The 18,807-nt window shown below is 47.6% G+C and overlaps 1 protein-coding gene across 11 annotated transcripts in view; it reads left to right on the top strand.

Moving 5' to 3' along the window:
* MAST4 (microtubule associated serine/threonine kinase family member 4) overlaps positions 1–18,807 on the top strand; it is a 1,731,733-nt gene that overhangs the window by 1,550,826 nt on the left and 162,100 nt on the right. For all 11 annotated transcript variants that reach the window (XM_085631988.1, XM_085631996.1, XM_085632003.1 and 8 more), the window contains one exon: positions 17,349–17,416. In XM_085631988.1, coding sequence (XP_085488114.1) covers positions 17,349–17,416 — 68 coding nt within the window. The remainder of the gene's footprint in view (positions 1–17,348; positions 17,417–18,807) is intronic.

The raw sequence follows: 18,807 nt of genomic DNA on the forward strand, positions 1-18,807 counted from the left end.
GGAGCTGGGGTGTTGCATAGGGCACCGGTCAGGGATGGATGCCGGTGGACGCAGTTTCCACGCTGGTTTTACAGGAGGAACTCTATACCCTTAACTCGAGGCCGAGGGAGCCTGAAAAGTGGCCATTTATTGTGAAGCTGCAAATAACAGCAGATCTGCCCGTGACAGCTCCTTGTTTTTGTTTTCTCATGCCTCCCGTCTTCCGCCTAATGACAGGCGTTGAGGGCTCTGCATGTGGTGCTGTGCTCCAAGGCCCAAACCCCACGTCGGTTCTCATTGTTCTGGGCCAGCAATAAATACATATTTTTACCATACTCTGTTCTCTTAAGAGTGCCAATATGTGTCAATATGTGGCCCTAGGAACAGGAACGCAAACATCTGCACTTTGAATGTTACACGGGCTCTCTTCCCACTTGTCTGTTAAACCTTGCCCTGTTGTCTGAAGTATTGTGACCGCAAGAGAATGCTGTTTTTGTTCAACAAATGCAATCGAAGGGCTGGTCTAGTTTTGAAGGCAGTAAATGGGGCCTGTTTTCATTTTAATAAAAGTGTATTTTTCATACCAAAATAAAGAGAACTTTTTTTACCCCCCCAAAAATACGACTTGTAGTTTTTTTTACGGGAGAAAAAAAAACTAGCTATACTTTGTTTAAATCGTTTTAATTTTATATCCAAACAATGCCATTGATAAAGAAGCAGGATTAGCAATAAGCCTTTGAATGGCATTAAAAAAAAAAATAGAAAATAAATTCGATAAGAGTCCCAACTCAATCCCTCCCATCCTCCCCCTTGACAAATGAAATAGAAAATCAAAAGAAAAGAAGAAAAGAAGAAAATTCTCATGGGTCCTATACTAATATGTGTCGCCACTTCCTCCCTTTCAATCTTTTACACCAGCCGCCTAACCTTGAAGCTCAGCTAGCAGCTCGCATCTTCTCCGCACTATGTCCCAAGTGGCGGGTGGGGTGGGGGTCCTGTGTGGTTTCTAAGAGCCACAGTAAGCGCAGGTACTTGGGGCAAGTTAGTTCCCTCAGCTCCGTACTGAGTATAGCTAAGAATGGGTGCCAGTATTCTGCAAACCAGGCTCCGTCACGCTGTAGTGAAAGCGTAATGCGCTCCATACCAAGCATGGTCCATAATCTACTCAGCCAGCCTTCGTGTGCTGGAATCCTGTCTGTGTCCCAGTGAGACAGTATGTTCAGAAGTGCCGCTCCCAGGGCCAGTCCCATCTGCCTGCCTCTGAGATTTGAGAGGGAAAGTGAGTTTGTTGGGTAGGCCTAAAACTATGTATGCTGGGAAGCGTGGAATTTGCATATCAAAGTGATTGTCAATGTCAGATGAAACTTGTTGCAGAAAGATGTGGACCTTCCCACAATAAGTGAGTCAAAGTGCCCTCTGCTTCACATCGTCTCCAACAATGTGAGGGGCAGCTGGAGTTGTATCTGTGCATTCTAGGTGGAGTAAGATACCAGTATGTAGCTATTTTATTTGGGGTCTCAGTACTCGAGACGTTCCATGCTGTGTGACATGTGCGATAAAAAATGTCCCCCCTTTCTTTCTGCAAGAGTTTACGGCCCAATTCAGCTTCCCACCTTCGTTACCCTGGCGTAGAGGCCTCCTCTTCTGGTGACCGCAGCATATGATAGAGTTCAGTGATAAGGTGTGCATTTGTTGTCTTTGTGTGAAGCCACTTCTCATACGGTATAAGCCGTCTCTGGGCCTCTGGACGTACTAGAGGGTGCAGAAACCAGTGTCTCACTTGGTGAAAACAATATCTTTCAGACTTTGGCAAAGCAAATGTGGATCGAGGTCCTCAAATGTCAGGGGGCCCTCTGCATCAAACAAATGTCCAATGGACCGACAACCCTGGGCTTCCCTCCTTCTGATTTAGTCTGGGGGAGAATAACACGTCTCCAACAATGGTAGTTAGTGGTGACGGTAATGAGGTTAGCTCATGCTTGGCCACTGTGGAGTCCCATGCTTTCAGAGTCATGCGGACAGTTGGTGAGTTATATATGCCTTCTGGACGCTGCGATTTCCGTAATAAGGGGACCGTCCATAAGGCCCATCCTGCGAGTGCCACCTCCATGAAGAGCCAATGTTTCTCCGACTCACTGCGTGACCACTCCAACAAAACATGCAGTTGAGTGGCCTGGAAGTAGCGAGTCAGATTCAGGACTCCCAGTCCTCCCTCTCTAGGTGGCCTATAGCTCAGTTCCCTACTCATGCTAGGCTTCTTATTGGCCCATATAAACAAACAGATTTCCATCTGCAGCTGTTTAAGAACCCCAGGGGGAGGCTCTATGGGGAGGGTTTGAAAAATGTATAGGATTTTAGGCAATATGTTCATTTAAATCGCTGCCACTCTTCCCAACCAGGAGAAACTGAAGGGTCCCCATCTGCCCAGCTCTCCCCGTCCCTGGGACAGGAGCCATTTGTAATGTGTCTTGTGTCTGAGTAGAGTTCATGAGTTGGATCCCGAGATATGGGATGGATCTCAGGTCCCATTGGAGCGGAATTGAGCTTGCCAGGATCTTTGTGGTGGACGGTCGGAGTAAAAACCTCATGGCCTTTGACTTTGCCACATTCATTTCGAAGCCAGAGGCTATTGCAAATTTCTTCATCTCGGCAAAGAAAGCGGGAACAGCGATCTGTGGTTCTTCCAACATAGCGATCACATTATCCGCGTTCTAACCATTGGCGTGATATTCCCCCCCAAACCGCAACCCTAGGATCCGTGGGTCGTTCCACACTCTGTGCCATCAGCTTCATATAAAGCGCGAAAAGCAATGGGGAGAGAGGGCATCCCTGTCTCGTCCCCCGCGAAATCTGAAGAGGTTCGGAAGAGCACCCATTGACGTGCACCGAAGCCTTTGGCTGAATGTAGCCACTGAACACCCATCTAGCGAAGCAGTCTCCTATCCCGAACTGCGCTAAAATAATCTTCAGGTATCCCCAATTCACCAGACCAAAAGCCTTTTTGGCATCGATCGATATTATGACCTGTTCTGTGTTTTGGAGCTGTGCTTTATCAAGTAGATGAAGTAGCCTTCTCATATTGTCGCTACAGTGTCTGGTGGCTAAAAAGCCAGATTGGTCAGGGTCTATCATCCCTGGCAGCATCCGGCCCAGTCATGCTGCTAATATACCCGTGAAGAGCTTCAGATCAATGTTCAGGAGGGATATTGGTCGGCACAGAACCTAGCATCCTCACGTGGTTTTGGAATCACTAAAATCGAAGCTTCGAGCATTGAGGGTGGAATGTCCCCAGAGTCTCTTATTGAGTTAAATAATCTAGTGAGGATAGGGGCCAGTGAAGCGCAGAAGATCTTGTAAAAGATGTTAGGGAAGCCATCTTGGCCGGGAGACTTGTGTGATTTGAGGCGAGCTATGGCAGAGATAACTTCTTCTATTCGAATTGGGTCATCTAGACTAGCTGCTTGGTCCGGGGTAAGTGTTGGGAGGTTGACTCTTTGCACATAATAGAGTGAATCTTGCTCTGTTAGTTGTTGTGCGGAGTATAGTCTAGCATAAAACTCCCTAAATGTCCGTGTAATGGCTATGTCGTCGGTGCATTCATTACCAGCCGCATTGCACACTGCATGAACTGCGATCAACTGGTGTTGTGCCCGGAGTTTGTTGGGTAAGAGGCGCCCACATCAGTTGCCCCCCACATAGGAGAGACACAATCTTAGTGCAGCATATTCTGCTCTGTCTAGATCAATACCCGCGAGATGTCGGCGGGCTGCCTCCAGCTGTCGCCACACTTGTGGGGCCCCAGTCCGCTTGTGGATGCGTTCTAGTTCCAGTACTTGGCCGGTGAGGTCCCCCCGCTTCTCCTTCCTTATTCTGTTATCGGCCACGGAGATCTCTATAAATACTCCCTGGCGTATGCTTTAAGTGTTTCCCATAGTATGATAATTGAGATGCCAGGGATGTCATTGTAAACGAGGAATTCCTTTATGGGGTTGTCCACGCTTTTTATCACTTCTCTGCGGTGCAACAGGGTATCCTGCAGCCGCCAGGTAAATGATGGTCTTTCTGGAAGGGGGAGAGTGAGCGTGAGAGTCATTGCCATATGGTGTGAGTGTGAGTGCGGCTCGATGTCCGTGGATCGTGTGTGAGAGAGTAAAGAGCGAGAGCATATGAAATAATCAATTTTAGCATATGTTTTATGTGCATGTGAATAAAAGGTGTAGTCCTGGTCATTCGTTTACATGGAGCGCCACATATCTACCAAACTCAGGTCTTGCTAGCACTAGCGCCCCGCTTGTGTAAGGGCTCCGGTCACACCGTGACGTGCAGAACGATCTAGTTGGTTGTCGAACACTAAGTTAATGTCGCCACCCAGTAGGAATAACCAGTCAGGGGAGACACCCTCTTCAGGAATGCCTCCTGACCCTCATTGGGCACGTATATTGAGCCAACAGTATAATCATGTGCGTTATTTTTGTGATAGTGAGTGCTAGAAGCCTTCCTTTAATCTCTGCCTGCTTCACCCCAACTTTGCCCCTAAATGAGCACGAATAAAAAACAGTCACGCCTGCCGCTTTAGTAGTATGCGAAGAGAAATATTGCTAAGTGAAGACTCCCGATCTAAGACGGTGTGTCTTTGGCTAAGAGGTGAGTTTCTTGCAGTAAGCAAATTTGTGCTGTCGAGTGCTCTAAATAGGACAGGACGTCCTTCCTGTTAATCAGGCCATTCAGACCCTTCACATTTAGGGTGAGGGTTTTAAGCTCGGCTAGCACACCTGTGGGGTCCCAGTAGGTCCTATATAGTGACCTGGTGGGCTCCAGAGTTTTCCCGTCTAATGCTCCCTAAGCTGTCCGGTGTGTTTACCTTGTAGGCGACCGCTGCCTCTAATAGGCCAGAAGAGGTCCAGGAGAGAAAGCAATTTCAACAAAAAGAAAGTGAAAAACTCCAAAAAGAGAGTTCCTACAACAAAGTCCTAGAGTACTAAAGTCCAACATCTTGGGATGTGTGTGATCCGAGGTCTAAGACCCGCCTCGAGAGAAGGAAAGGGGAACTGGAAGGGGTGCCTGTGGCCAATGTCTCCCCTCCCACCCGGCCTTCTGTGTAGGATTTAAGAAAAGGCTTCACAGTGTCTGCTTGTTGCCTCCAGTTACTCCAGATGGCCGTCGCATGATGGCTTCCCTATGAAGGACGCCAGGACTGCTTGGCACTCCTTAGACATTGTGACTGAGTATGGTTTCAGTGAGCCTGTTGGAGATTTGATCCAGGTCCAGCTATGTCCGCTTCTCCTGTTTCTGTTTGGTTTGCTTGGCAGTATCTCCTCTTCCACAGGGTCCGTAATGCCCCAGGAGCCTGCTTGCCTCAGCAACCGATCGTATTTGATGAAGTTCTCTATTGAGGGGGGGGGGGGGGGCGAAATCAGTCTAAATGGGTGACCCCATGAGTACGACACGCCGATGCACCGTAAATGTGCTGTGATGGTCCGGAACGCTTTTCTTTTCAGAAGGGTTGAGGCAGCGAAGTCATGATATAAAGTAGGTCTCTGATCTTTATATTTGAAGGTGGGGGCATCTCTGCCTGCTCGTAGGATCTGTTCTTTCAATTGATAACCGTGGATGCAGGTTAAGATGTCTGCTAGAGGGGCCGAGTTGCTTCTTTGGGTCCTACTCTATGCGTGCGGTCAAGCTTGATAGAGAACTCCTCCGGCTCACCAAGGAGTGCACGAAACATGTCCACCACCATGGCCTCAAAGTTTGTGTCCTCCAGCCCTGGTGCGATGCCTCAAATACGGATGTTGTTCCGATGGGATCTGTTTTCAAGGTCTTCCGTGTGTGCTCGAAGATCCAGGTTTTGTTCCCGTAAGCGAATAACTTCCTGCTGCAGGCTCTCAAGCTCTTCCGTCATGTTCCACTCTTGTTCCTCCAGGGAGTTAACTCTCTCTCCTAGGGTGTCTATTTCGCATCGCACCTCTCCCATGTCTGCAGGCAGCTCGTGCTTCATAGTGGTGAGGTCTTCCCTCAAGGAGGAGAAGAGGGACTGGTCCCTCCACGTCTCATCCCCCTTCCGTCTCCGCAGAGGACCCCGGGATGGGTGGGTTCTCGGACTGGAGTGTTTTTTGAAGCATGTCCTTGATCGATCTATCTTTCTTTGGTCTGCTGGCTGCCATGACTGGGGACACCCCTGGGTCTGTGTCTCGCCTCCCTTTGTCAGCTATAGCACAGGTTGTGGACCTCTCGCAGCGGGCTAGGGGCTTGGCCTTTGTATCCCGGTCTCTTACGTGTCCAGCCTAAAAGGAGGGGGGGGCCTCAGCGCCTTCCCGATGTGTCCTCTAATTTCAGGGGTCTGCTGTGTGCTAGGCCGCTATCCCTCTCCCACCACCGCTCCTAACTTCAGGTCTAGTGTCTTGACGTGAGATTCTGTAGGGCCATAGGTATCATGGCCAGGGCCCAGCCTACAGAGCATAGCATTCCTTATGATACTGATGCTCCCCCGCTGCCAAGCCAGTCAGCCTCTGCTCTGCTATTTCGAGGGTGTATTCACCGGGGCTGACGCTGCTAACAATGGCCTGTTGTGGTCAGATCCTTGCTCCACTTATTTGGGCCTTATTTACCCCCAGGCCTCAGCGCGTTGTCAGCAGCGAAATGCTTCACTGTGGCCTTTTCAGTCTGTTCTCCGCTACGCTTGATGGGGTCTTCACCAACTCCTGGCTGGAGGGCCTGGGACGAGGCCCAGGCCACCGCTGTTCTACTCAAAGGCATTGCTTATCTCGCCCCTGCGGGCACTCTCTGGGGAGGGAGGGCAGGTGGTTTTTGTACGAGCAGGCAGGTGTGCCCAGGTAGCCACAAACTGCAACCGGTCTGACCAGGCCGTCTCCGAAGCACCCGGGGCCCTCACTCTGCTGCCGCCGACTGCGACAGCCACACTTGCCGCTCCTGGCTACCCTCCAGGAACCCATTCGCCCTCGCCGCAGCCCTCCTCCCACTTAAGATGGAAGAGAGAGCGTCATGCTGTAGATAATACCCGGGTGGGGGCTCAGTCCGCACCCCCTCGCCGCACCAACCTCTATTGCTGCAGGCCCCGGACTTGGGCCTTGGTCTCAATTCCCAGCTTGGCTCCGATCCTCGTGCTATGTGCTGCTGCAGGAGGATGCCAAGGGTGGCAACCTCATTGGTTGTCTCCGGGTCAGGCCAGAGATACTACCTAGTTCAGGCCGGAGCCGCCGTGTCTCCCCGCCTCAGCCCAGGCACAGCCGCCTCTGCTACTCGCCACTGCCCCCTAGCAGGGTCCTCCACATCGCCTTCGATTACCGGGGGGGAAGAATCCACCCCGGGGTGTCATCCCTCTCTGGTTGGTGTCGCCTGGATCCTCGCCCAGCCACCTCTGTCACCTCGCCGCCTTCTTCCCAGGGTCGCTTCAGGCTCCGCGCTTGCTCCGGGATTGCTTATCCGGGGTTGGTGGCACCTCTGCTTAGCCCATTGTCCCCGGAGGGTGTGTTGCTGCCGAGCCCTCTCTAAGCACTTTATAATCCCCAAATTCGGCCTGGCGGAAGTAGAGAGACAGGAGAAAGTGTCCTATCACTCCGCCATCTTGGCCACGCCCCCTATCTGTACTTTATAAGAATCCCCAGTGGATTCAGTAAATTATCCGCTGGTCCCGATCTTACAGCTGACACCATATTGCAATCTGAGGCTTGAAGTTTTGTTTTTGACCCTGTCATAAGGGTTCTAATATTACCACATGCATTGTGCACATACACAGTGATTTTGGCTAAAATGCAATAGAATAGATGAAGGTATCACACGTGGCAATGGAATGTTGCTTTTAACCTTGCCCTTGGGTTCTTAATATTCCCACATGCAAAGTGAGGTTGGCAAAAATGCAATGGAATGAATGATACTATCATATGCGGCTTGGAGTCACTCACAGCTAATGTTAATTTGAATAACGTCTGAGCAAGTCAGGCACACACCTGCCAGCTTCTCTGCCAGAGGTTTTGAATGTTCGTGCACCGCACATTCCCAGCCTCGGTGATGCACCAGGTCAAACGTTTGAGAACCACCTCCGAGGCTGTACGCGTTACCTTGATTAAAAGTATAGTTTTCATGTCAGGTGGTTGAGCGACTCATTTTAAGGTGAGGTTTACTGAATGGCTATGACATTACATCTGCTGACATCACTTCCTTTGATAGCACTCTGCGTGGCGCCTGTTGTCTATTGTAATTAGTCACCCCAGTATTTTTCTTAGGACTTGTGTCCTAGCGTGGCAGAAGGGTTTCAGGTGAGGGGGGGGATGGGGGGGGGGGGGAGGCAAATGTGTTCCCAGGTCAGTCACTCTAAGGTAATCGGCATGAGCCGCCCTATGAACACAAAGGGGCCCCTCAAAGATCACAACAGGCGCAGGTCGCAAGGAGAGGCAAGAGACGAGGCTAAAGTGACAGTGACGTTTGAAGACAGTAGATCTTCCCCATGTCTCTGTCACCAGCCAGAGCCATGTCCTCTTTGCCCCCCCTCCCCCGCAGCTTTTAATACAGCATGATTGCAAGGGAAGAGGTGTATGTTTCTAAACCAGTCATAAGCATAATGGTATCAACAGCCGCACAGCAACAATTAAAGTTTGTGTCAAGCTATAGCGGATACAACAGTGTCAGGTACAAAAAGAGTAGTGCAGCAGCTGTGCTATTTCCTATTAATTAGTAACTCCTATTATATACAGCGCTTAGAAAAGGCTATGTAGGAGCAGAGCGGAGAAGGATCACACAAGGCGCCCGGTTTGGTTTCTCCCAGGATGCCATCTGAGCGAAGGCGGGCCCTGGGAGTGTGTCACACCTATTGCTAAGCACATCTTTGTGACTCTGGCTCATTGTGACGAGAGAAGCCATGCCCGCATGCAAATTTAAATTTAGATTCTGAAAAATGTAGATGCATGTTTTGCAATCTAGTTGATAGAAACTAAAATAAAAATCTGTCTCTCTTCTGCAACTATGACCCCCGTTGATAGTGTCACCGTTACACAGCAAAATAACGCAGATTATATAACATTTTATAAGTAGCCCCATTGAATAATGCATAAATCAAACTGGATGTGTGAACCTTGAGCAACCAGCAAAAAGGTTGCATGTTTGTGATGATTCTCGCCTCTGACAGAATGCTGTCGATACGTAAGAGCCAGGAGATCTTAGTACAAACACTTTTGACACATGGTGGCAGTAGCGTCAAAAATACATACAAGCCTTCTTGGATCTGCGAGGTGACCTCTAAATCTGAGTGGTGTTGAAGGGAATTCTAAGGTCTTGCTATGTACCAACAAGGGTAGAAAAACCTGAATTATCAACGTCCAAGTACTAAGTAAGAACCCAAAGCGTAGCATAAAGATGAAGAAAGACACTGCAGAAAGCGATATGTTTACAACGCTTTCCATCCCAGTCCATTAACTCTTGCTATGAAATCTTTTTTACTCTTAAATTTCTTCGATCTTCATTTAGTATATATTTCATTCTGATTTGTTGTATTGCTATTGTATTACTAATGTATTTTCTCTTTTAAATAAACAATAAAGATATTTGAACAAAAAAGATAGTCACTGCAGTGTCTGCTCTATCCATCAATAGTTATCTTTGCATTTGTCACCCCAAGTGGGACGGGTATGCTCAGACGTGAGTCCTGTACTCTCCATGCCACTGGAATCAAGCTATCCTGGCTGAAGATGGGTGAAACCCCGAAACCGGTCCTAGGATGCTTGTTTCCAGTCCAGGGAGGACCTGGCCTGGTAGTTCGGGCTGGACTGTTCCCATTGGGCACAGGGTCAAGACTGATTTGCATATAGCTGGGTCCAAACTGGAATGGCATGGTGAGCAAAAAAACGATGGATTTAGGCCCAGATCTCTGTACTGGGGTGAATGTATGACATTGTTCTGCATTCTGTCCATCAATAGTTATTTTTGCATTTGTCACCCCAAGTGGGACGGGTATGCTCAGACGTGAGTCCCGTACTCTCCATGCCACTGGAATCAAGCTATCCTGGCTGATGAGGGGTGAAACCCCGAAACCGGTCCTAGGATGCTTGTTTCCAGTCCAGGGAGACCTGGCCTGACAGTTCGGGCTGGACTGTTCCCATTGGGTACAGGGTCAAGACTGATTTGCATATGGCTGGGTCCAAACTGGAATGGCATGGTGAGCAAAAAAACGATGGATTTAGGCCCAGATCTCTGTACTGGGGTGAATGTATGACATTGTTCTGCATTCTGTCCATCAATAGTTCTTTTTGCATTTATCCAGGAGGACATCACATACCAGGTAGCAGGCTACGATTCCTCACCGCTCACCTTTGAGAGTGGGGTCTCAACAAAGGACATGCAATTTTATTCTTTGTTTTTATTTTATTACTCCAATAAAAGATATCCCTACGTACAACATAGAGAGAGTTTGGACTGACCACCAACAAAAACAATATTTATTTGGCCAAGCGTTTTGCTTCTCCAGATCCCAAAACCTGAATGAACAGCAGCCTGGTGCATTTTAAACAGATTCTATTAGGGGCAAAACTACTTCAGAACTATTATTCCGGATGGAACTCTTAAAAGCGAGGAACATTCTGCTTCTTTCAACACTGTATCGAGATTATAGAGTTTGGCGCTTTTTACTGTCAGACCGAGGGGACGATTTGCTGGACAAACGGCGACATGTTTCCTATAATTGCCCGTGTCCTGCTCAATTGGAACCGAGCAGGGAAATGATATAAAAGCAGCCTCCCTGGCATGAAGGCGTCTTCCGAGATTACCCTCGCCATTACTGCCTCTGCCGTGTCTGTCTTGCAGGGAAATGATCCATGAATTACTGGGATAATGACACTTAAATTTATACTATATTGAAAGCAATACCACACCAGATTTGTCACTTATCAGAGAGTGTGGCTGCGTTTCCAAAAAGCTCCCCGAGGGAGATTTGTTCCCCCTGTGGCTTTCAAATTACCGTCTTTACCTTTCTGAATCACGGGTCTTCAGAAAGGGTTTAAATCAATGAAATAAAAGGACAGCTGTTTAATGGTATTTAGATGAGTTTTAGAAACGTCCTCGGGCATCGCGAAACGCTTCCTTAGCTGTGCGCTTTAAACGCTGACTCCGGGCTCCGTTCCATTACTGCCCACTGTTTGCAAATAAGATGCATTTTCCAGATAAAGGCTCTTTAGTAAAAAAAAAATAAAAAAAAATAGTTCTCTTGCACATAGCAATTGGTTTTGGGCTGGGCCTTTTGTTACACCAGTATTCATGAAAATGAATAGTAACTCGTTGTTACATTATAAAGTAGAATAAACATGTAATAAAAATGTATTTTACTCTGAGTCGTGTGTCAATCTATTGATATTATACTGTGCCCAAAGATGCTGAATAAAAAGCTGTAGAAATCATACAGTTTTACATTTCCCAGGAAATTATTTTGTTTTATAATAGCACATGTAACAATACCTTTACTTACATAACTTGTATATCATGCAGTCGTTTATAAAGGGTAGCTTCTGGGATGAGGGAATATGTTCTATATTTGATTGCATTTCCTGAAACTCTAAGCATTATCCATTGAAGTAGCCCTTATAGGTGGTCTCTAGATGATTATCATTTCATCACATGATGACTTAAAGATGTTTTTTTTTAGTAAATAATTGGAATATGATTTTTGTGTATAAGTTTCCAGTGTAAAATGTGTTAATGTGCATGCACACAGTCAACCTTTTGGTCACGTGCTTACTTTCAAGTTGCAGTCTCAACATCTATGTTAATTGTGGCCAATAAACAGGAAGGTTGTGTTTGCCTGATTATGCGTATACATTAGATAGAAATCTGTAGGGATATACATTGTACACAAGTATTAGGCAACTTCCCATCTTCACTCTGTGTCTAGAGTTTAGTTCAATAGGGGTATTTCATTGTTATCTCTTTGTTTCTATCTATCCGTGTCTTATCTCATATTTATCTTGTCTGACTTGCACAGAAGCATCTATAGTATATGTGGCTGCCCGATAAAAGCCCAAGTTCGCTCTTCATGGCCTTCGCCTTAAAGCAGATGATGCCCATGGCCAGGGTACAACTGGACTAAAGAGGTTCATTGAATGTAGAAATAGTTTAATATACATCATATCATAGCTGCCAAGGTTTCAGATTGCTATGTGTGACATTTTCATAATTTCAGTGTAGTTATGAGTGACATTTCAAGGAATGTGAGTGACACTTTCTCGTGCGCGAAATCAAGTAACAAAGACTAGGGAAACATATAAATATATAAAATGTCACCTATTTGAGCAAGGAGAAGCTCTAAGATCTTGCCCCAAGAATACACTGTCCTACATAGAATCTGGAAACTTCAGTGTTATAAGCGTGGTCTGTCTCTCCACTTATATGATCCTTGTCAAGTCACCCGATCTTCATGTACTCAGCTACATTACCAACAAAATAGGATTGGTTGGAAACATGTGCCTGCCCGTATTAGATGCTGTGTAAAAATAAAAAACAAAGAGCCAACCTCGCTTAGTGATCATTATTTCTGGAATGCTCATCTTTCTCGAGCCGCTTCTGTGGTACTGTATGCATGAACATATTTCAAAGGGTCTACTGGGGAGACATGTCTTCTAAGAGTGGCTATCTCACCAGATGTCTTATATGGGAAAAGGGTAAACACCGGGCACAGTGTCGGATAAATACTACTTGCAAATTGACTCCCAATAAACATGCATATCTCTCATTCTACTAACAACCATAAATTGATATCTAGCAAATGCAAACCGTGGAATAGATAGGCATACAGGCTAATGAATATGTGATATTTCTCTTTTATTGTTACAAAATATAAATATCTATTTTTTTCGTTTTTTGTTTTTCAATTTATTTTTTTCCACATCTCACCAGATGTCAACATGTGTTGTCAGTGAGCTATTTAATGACTGACTTGTGTTTTGCCTCAGTCCAAAAGAGTGTAAAAACAGCACAGAGCAGAAGAGCATCGGCTAATTATACTACCGGCAGCTGATCCCCTGCTGCCACTAAAAAGCAAATTTAATTAACACACTCGGTTGCACTCACTAAGTTGTGAGGCCCCAAGCCACGGCAATTGGTCCAGACCTGGCCGCCGCAACGTCACCGAGGGGAGGTGACTGTCATGGAGTGCAGTGTACCTTCCAATGTCATGTGAGAGAGGCCACAACACTCACAAATGAAGGCCCGGTCTTGTGAGCACTGCACCCGCCCACTCCAACTGCAGGTAGCGCTGCCAAACTTGACACACTGTGTACTGTCACATGGGGTGGGTGGTCTACATAATGGTGTAGGGTCCTAGGCCTTCATGCATGAATAATGACTACACAGACACCATTAGTTACTGAGTAGAACTGGCCCAGGGCACATGCGCCCGGCCCCTTTTATCATCAGGGTCACATGTCCTGTGACGCCTGTGCTGGATGGGTGTGGGGTGAGATGGGGTAAGCCGGCCCTCGGTGAGTGGCTGGTACAATAACAACTAGACCAGTGATCCGCAGGTCACTACATCCTTCCATAACTTTATTCAAACTGGAACCAACAAAGTTGAACCAGGGAGAGAGAATAAAACAAATAACAGAAACTTCTGCTGAGTCTCTTTCGCTGCCTGCTGCAAGCAAGATGATGGTACAACTGCAGCTAGGACCACCAGTTCCATTTGGCACAACTCAGTGGTGCTGTGCGGGTCCAGTCCTCTTTCGACTCCAGGCGTGGAAGTTGACACCAATGTCTTTCTAGGTATAGCTCTCTTTGTGACGGTGCTGGTGGAGTGATGGGGAATCTGGTAGATGTCACGTTTTCAGCAATCGTCCTGGTTGTTGTGGCATCTCCACACAGGCAACATTGCTTTAAGCTACGGAATGGGGGGAGTACTTGCAAACATCCCTCTCCCACTAGGATGTTCCTCTCGTAGGTGTTATCCTCTCACGGGAGGGCCTCTTCACCAGACTTCCGCTGGACTGGGTGTACTTCGATATGTCACTCCAACACTACCCTCTAGGTACGTGGAGGAAGTGCTACAAGTCTCACCTATAAGTCCCTAGCTCCACTTGAAGGGTAGTTGTTTACTCCTGCCACTTAGCACAGGATCTTCGTCTTTCTGGGTCCTGTCGAAGAGCGGCTGTAGACTCATCTCTCATGGAGGGATCGGCTCTCACAGGCGTCCCTGAGGCCTTTGCCCCTTGGATCTCCATGGTCTGGTGTGGAGTGGTCTGATCCTCTTCTTCAGGACGTCCGAGCACTCTCGCCATCCAGTCTCCCATTCAACTCCAAAGGTGGGTGTCACAAATGGTCCAGTTGGCTCACCTCGGCTGTCCCCAGGTTTGCTTGGTGTTCTGAAGACTCATGGATAACTAGGTTCTCCAAGTGCCACCAAAGTTCTCCAGGTACTGTGCTCCATGCCAGATGTTCTTGCCCTCGGTCACCTTTGCCTCCTGGTGTGGAAGTTGTCAGATCACACACTCCTCTCTTCTTCTTGAGATTTCTTCACGTTGGCGTCATGCCACACAAGTGCCTCCTTCTTGTTCTTTCACTTCACGACACTGTCTACTCCCATCAGGTCTTGCACTTCTTCTCTGACCAGGCCTCTCCGTGTGATGTGCACTTCACACGGGTCTCTCTGGTCCTGTCCTACCCTTAGGACAATGCATACTCTTCTTTCCGTGACCAGACCTGTGATCGCGATCTTCCTTTCACTACTTGTCCTCGGTCTTCATTCTTTGATTTCATGTCTTGACTTCTAGTCTATCTTGTCGGACGTCTCGGTCATCTTCTCCGTGACCTTCTGGCAGGTCATCTCTCCGTATCCCTCTGGCAGGTCTTCTTCTCAGACCTCTGGCAGGTTGTCTTCTCAGACCTCAGAGGCATGGGTTTAGCTGCCTCTCCCCTCGCCTCTGATTGTAGGCCACAGCAATTCACCCTATGCTGCAGGTCTTTCCGTGATACCGATCTTTAAAGCGCGGTACCACAAAATGGTAACTAGATGGCAATGATGCTCTTTTCTTTGAGGTCCGTGGCCTCACTTTATTTTACTTCGGTGTCCTTTGATTCAGCATGTTTTTCTTTGCTCCAGGCGCTCTCTACCTTCGTGTTGGGCCTTCCCTTTTCCCAACCGGTAACCAGTTTGCTGCTTTCAGCACAGATGCAGCACCACAGTCAACTTTATGTCCTGTATCATGGAAGTTCCTCCAGCGCTGCCCTGATGCTCCAGGTGGTCTCGCCTCCACATGGGTCCATGCCGTTCACTGGAGAGCATCGCTGATCCGGCCTCCCTTTTCATGGTTTTGAGGCCCACCGAACTGCCGACAACCTTCTCGCAACTCGACTTCCCCGGGCCTCCCTCCAGTAACACCAACGCTTCTTTACACCCAGGTGTGCCCCTGGGGTGCCAGATGATTCCCCGGATGACATCGAGGGCTCCCGCTTCTCTTTTTGAATGCAGACTCGGGACACCAACAACTGGTGCAGGCCCAAAGCCTGTGCTATTGGATTGTCACACCACCAGTCAGCAGCCCACACTACCCACCATGCCGCCCGGTCTCTCACCAGTCCTGCGCTGCCTACAGCAGAGGTAAGTTGAAATGGGACATGGATGTATCCTCTGCTCCAGAGTCTTTACACTTTCCGTCACCTCACATCAACTACTCCTTCTTGCCACTTTGTAGGGGTAACACAACAGGCTGACCGGCCTCTTGCAGGAGGGTCAGCAGGCCCTTAACTTGAGGGCGCTTTCTGCTTTGATTCTCCCCCCTGCAGCACTCTTATTTCTGTCCCTCACAGGTGCTGGGTGGGAGTTCGCCTCACTCTCACAGGTGCTGGGTGGGAGTCCGCCTCACTGGGTGCTTCTGGGGGAGTCTCTGTTCTCCCCTTGTGGGCTCTTCATACCGCCTTGCCCACTCATATGCACCCTTTCAGGCTCATCTCATTCCCGATGACTGCGCAAGCACTTCTGATGCAGGGTTGGCTCCCGCTCCTCTCTATCTTCAGGGTCCGTGTGACCGACGTGGCACTTCCTTCACCTCACTTCTGTAGCACTTCCTTCACCTCACAGGCTTTTTCCATGCCCTGCTGGCGGTTAGGTGCCTCCTACGCCTGCAAGCAGTAATATAATGCTGTGGGGCCCTAGGCCCCGTGCATAAGTAATGAGGACACAGACACTGTTAGTGTGTAGAACTGGCCCGGGGCACACACGTCCGGACCCTTTTATTATCAGGGTCACATGTCCTGTGGTGCCTGCGCTAGATGGGTGTGGGGGTGAGGTGTAAGCCAGCCCTCTGGGCGTGGCTGGAACAATAACAATTAGACCAGTGACCAGCAGGTCACTACAGTCTACTTACTTGTTGTTCACTCTACTGTCCACTTGACTTGGACCCCAGGCTTGGTTTGTCAGTTGGCTGGGCAATATTACTTGAATTTCGCCGCGGCCTGCCGCCATAATAGTTTACAACCTCAGTGGGCTGGTGCAACCAGCCGCAGCGCTGCGAGCCAAGCACCATGATGATTGTGGCTGGCGCAAACCAGTTGCCAGCCACTGACAACTTAACTCCCCGCTCTGGCAGAGGACGTGATGTCACCCTGCAGCGCCACGGGCAGCCAGACAGTGACTTACAATCACGTGATTTCAGGCAGCAGGATGTCTGTCTCAGCCGTGCTGTGGGAGTCATCATGATGAGATTCATTATTGGAGAGCAGTGAGCTTCCATGGCTTAGCTGCGACTGTCCCAAGCGTGCGGGAGCACCGCGCAGGCCACAAGCAATGTGCTGATAGCTGTCACACTACTCTGTTTTAGGCAGCGTTTCAGAAGACACATAATGCAGAATGCATCATATGCGTGACAATGCATTTCAGTGCGGTGATGCGGCGCACCACACTGAAATGCGTTAGTCTAACACCTTATGCGTGGTACCTGGCAGGACTGCTCATTACATGTATGATCTCGAAATATGGAAGGCTATTCGATGCGTTTAGTTCAGAGCTGACTCCTCATTTGTAGTGTTGTAGATGAGGATTTGTCTGGTATTTTGGGCTAGTGCATCTTTAACCTATAATGTATATAACAGATCTGAAGTGACCAGACTTGGCCCTCCCCTGCTGCAGAAAATGTGCTGCCGTCCAGGGATGGTTTACTTAATGTACCAGGTATTGAAAGGCCTCTGCAATTGAACCCTTCAATGTAGCTCGCAGACATCTGGTTCTTGCCTAATACTCCTTTGTCACTTACTTGGTAATACATGTAAAACTATAATCCAGTTTGTGTATAAACAAGTGGCATGGTAGGGCAGGATATTGTGCTTCAAAAGACTTTAGTTATTTGGTACAATGTGTTAAAGATTGTTTTTCCCCTTTGATACAGAAATGGCTCAGCTGGTTAACTATGACAGTGGGACTGCAGAAACCCCAGAAACAGATGAATCCTTAAGTGTAAGTAAAAGCTATTTGTCACCTTCCTTTTAAAGATGGGACAGTGTCGATCAGAAGCAGACCATATGTTTGTTGTGTTTTACGTTGTTCAATCACAAAGCAGCGACATTGCGTTTTGCCCTCTATTTTTGACCAAATACATAATCTTAATGTTATTGTGATGCTCAGAGTAGACTGTGGCTGCTTGTACAAATTAGGCTGATGTTACATCGTATCCTGCCCTGCACGTGTTTCCTAGCTGAATGTTACCTGTATTAAATGTGGTAAAGTCTTAGCAGGGGGAGGGGGCAGTGTACTTATTAGTAGCGATGTAAGAGAAACCCTGTCCTCATCTGGTTCTGTGCATACGTGGGATGTGTTGCAGGTAGGAGTCCAACAGACCAAAGGTGTCCCAGTGTTTGTTGGAAGGAAATGCGACTTGGTGGAAGGAGTTTCGGACTTTGTTTCCTAATAAAGTTGTTGCACTTTTTGCATCCCAGATGATGATACATTATCTTGTTAATCTGACGCACTGCAGTGTGTACTTGCTGTTTGCTGAAGTTGGCAAACATCTTTCCAGCCATGACTTCTGCCGTCTATTCTTTCTTAAAAAAAAGGCAGGTACTCAGAGCCACCACAGGGGTAATGGTACTAATAAACCAGTGATAGATGTATTTTAAAAAAGAATAATGACATTGCGTTTTATGATCTCCAAGACATGGGTCCACTCTCGGAATTAGTACTACAGCTCGCTCTTCCTGATAAGACTAGATACTAGTAACCTAATTGTGTTGATGCTACTCTTTGAGTTCAGGTACAGCACTGTTTACTAAGCCACCCAGATGCCAAGAACACATGTACTGATGTTTGTTTTAGGATGTAGTGTTCAATTTGTCCTCTAGATAGATAAATATAATAATTGACCATGTAAGAATTCTTGGTATGCCCTCATATATACCTTGTAACCACCTTAGGAGTAGATGTATTTTAGGACTGTATAGAAGAGATTGGTTGAGTCCAAGCCGTATGTCTGTTCCACAAGTCATTCATTTTCTGTACGACTACGTCCGTTGTTTTCATACATTTTTGTATCACTCTTCTAGTTGCTTTTCTTCTTCTGAAACATTTTTATCTCCATGCCTATACAGAAAAATACGTTTGTGATTTTGTTTATAAATTAGTTCAAATGCCTAGTTTGACCATCAAGTGAGATTAGCACGTTTTCTGTGTAGGTCTCCTCTACAGACAGCAGTATCTGTCTGTCGCGACACTGCTACATACATAGATTATAGATACACACTACAGAGAGAGGGCTTTTTTAGTCCTCTTCAGCCACTGTAATTATTTTAAGTGTTGTCGTTGTGGTTGGGCTGTCCTTAACCACTTAACTGCTGGGCCTTTTCCCTACCATT

Source organism: Triturus cristatus, chromosome 2_1 (genome assembly GCF_964204655.1).
Source record: "Triturus cristatus chromosome 2_1, aTriCri1.1, whole genome shotgun sequence".
In the NCBI taxonomy this organism is placed as follows: Eukaryota; Metazoa; Chordata; class Amphibia; order Caudata; family Salamandridae; genus Triturus; species Triturus cristatus.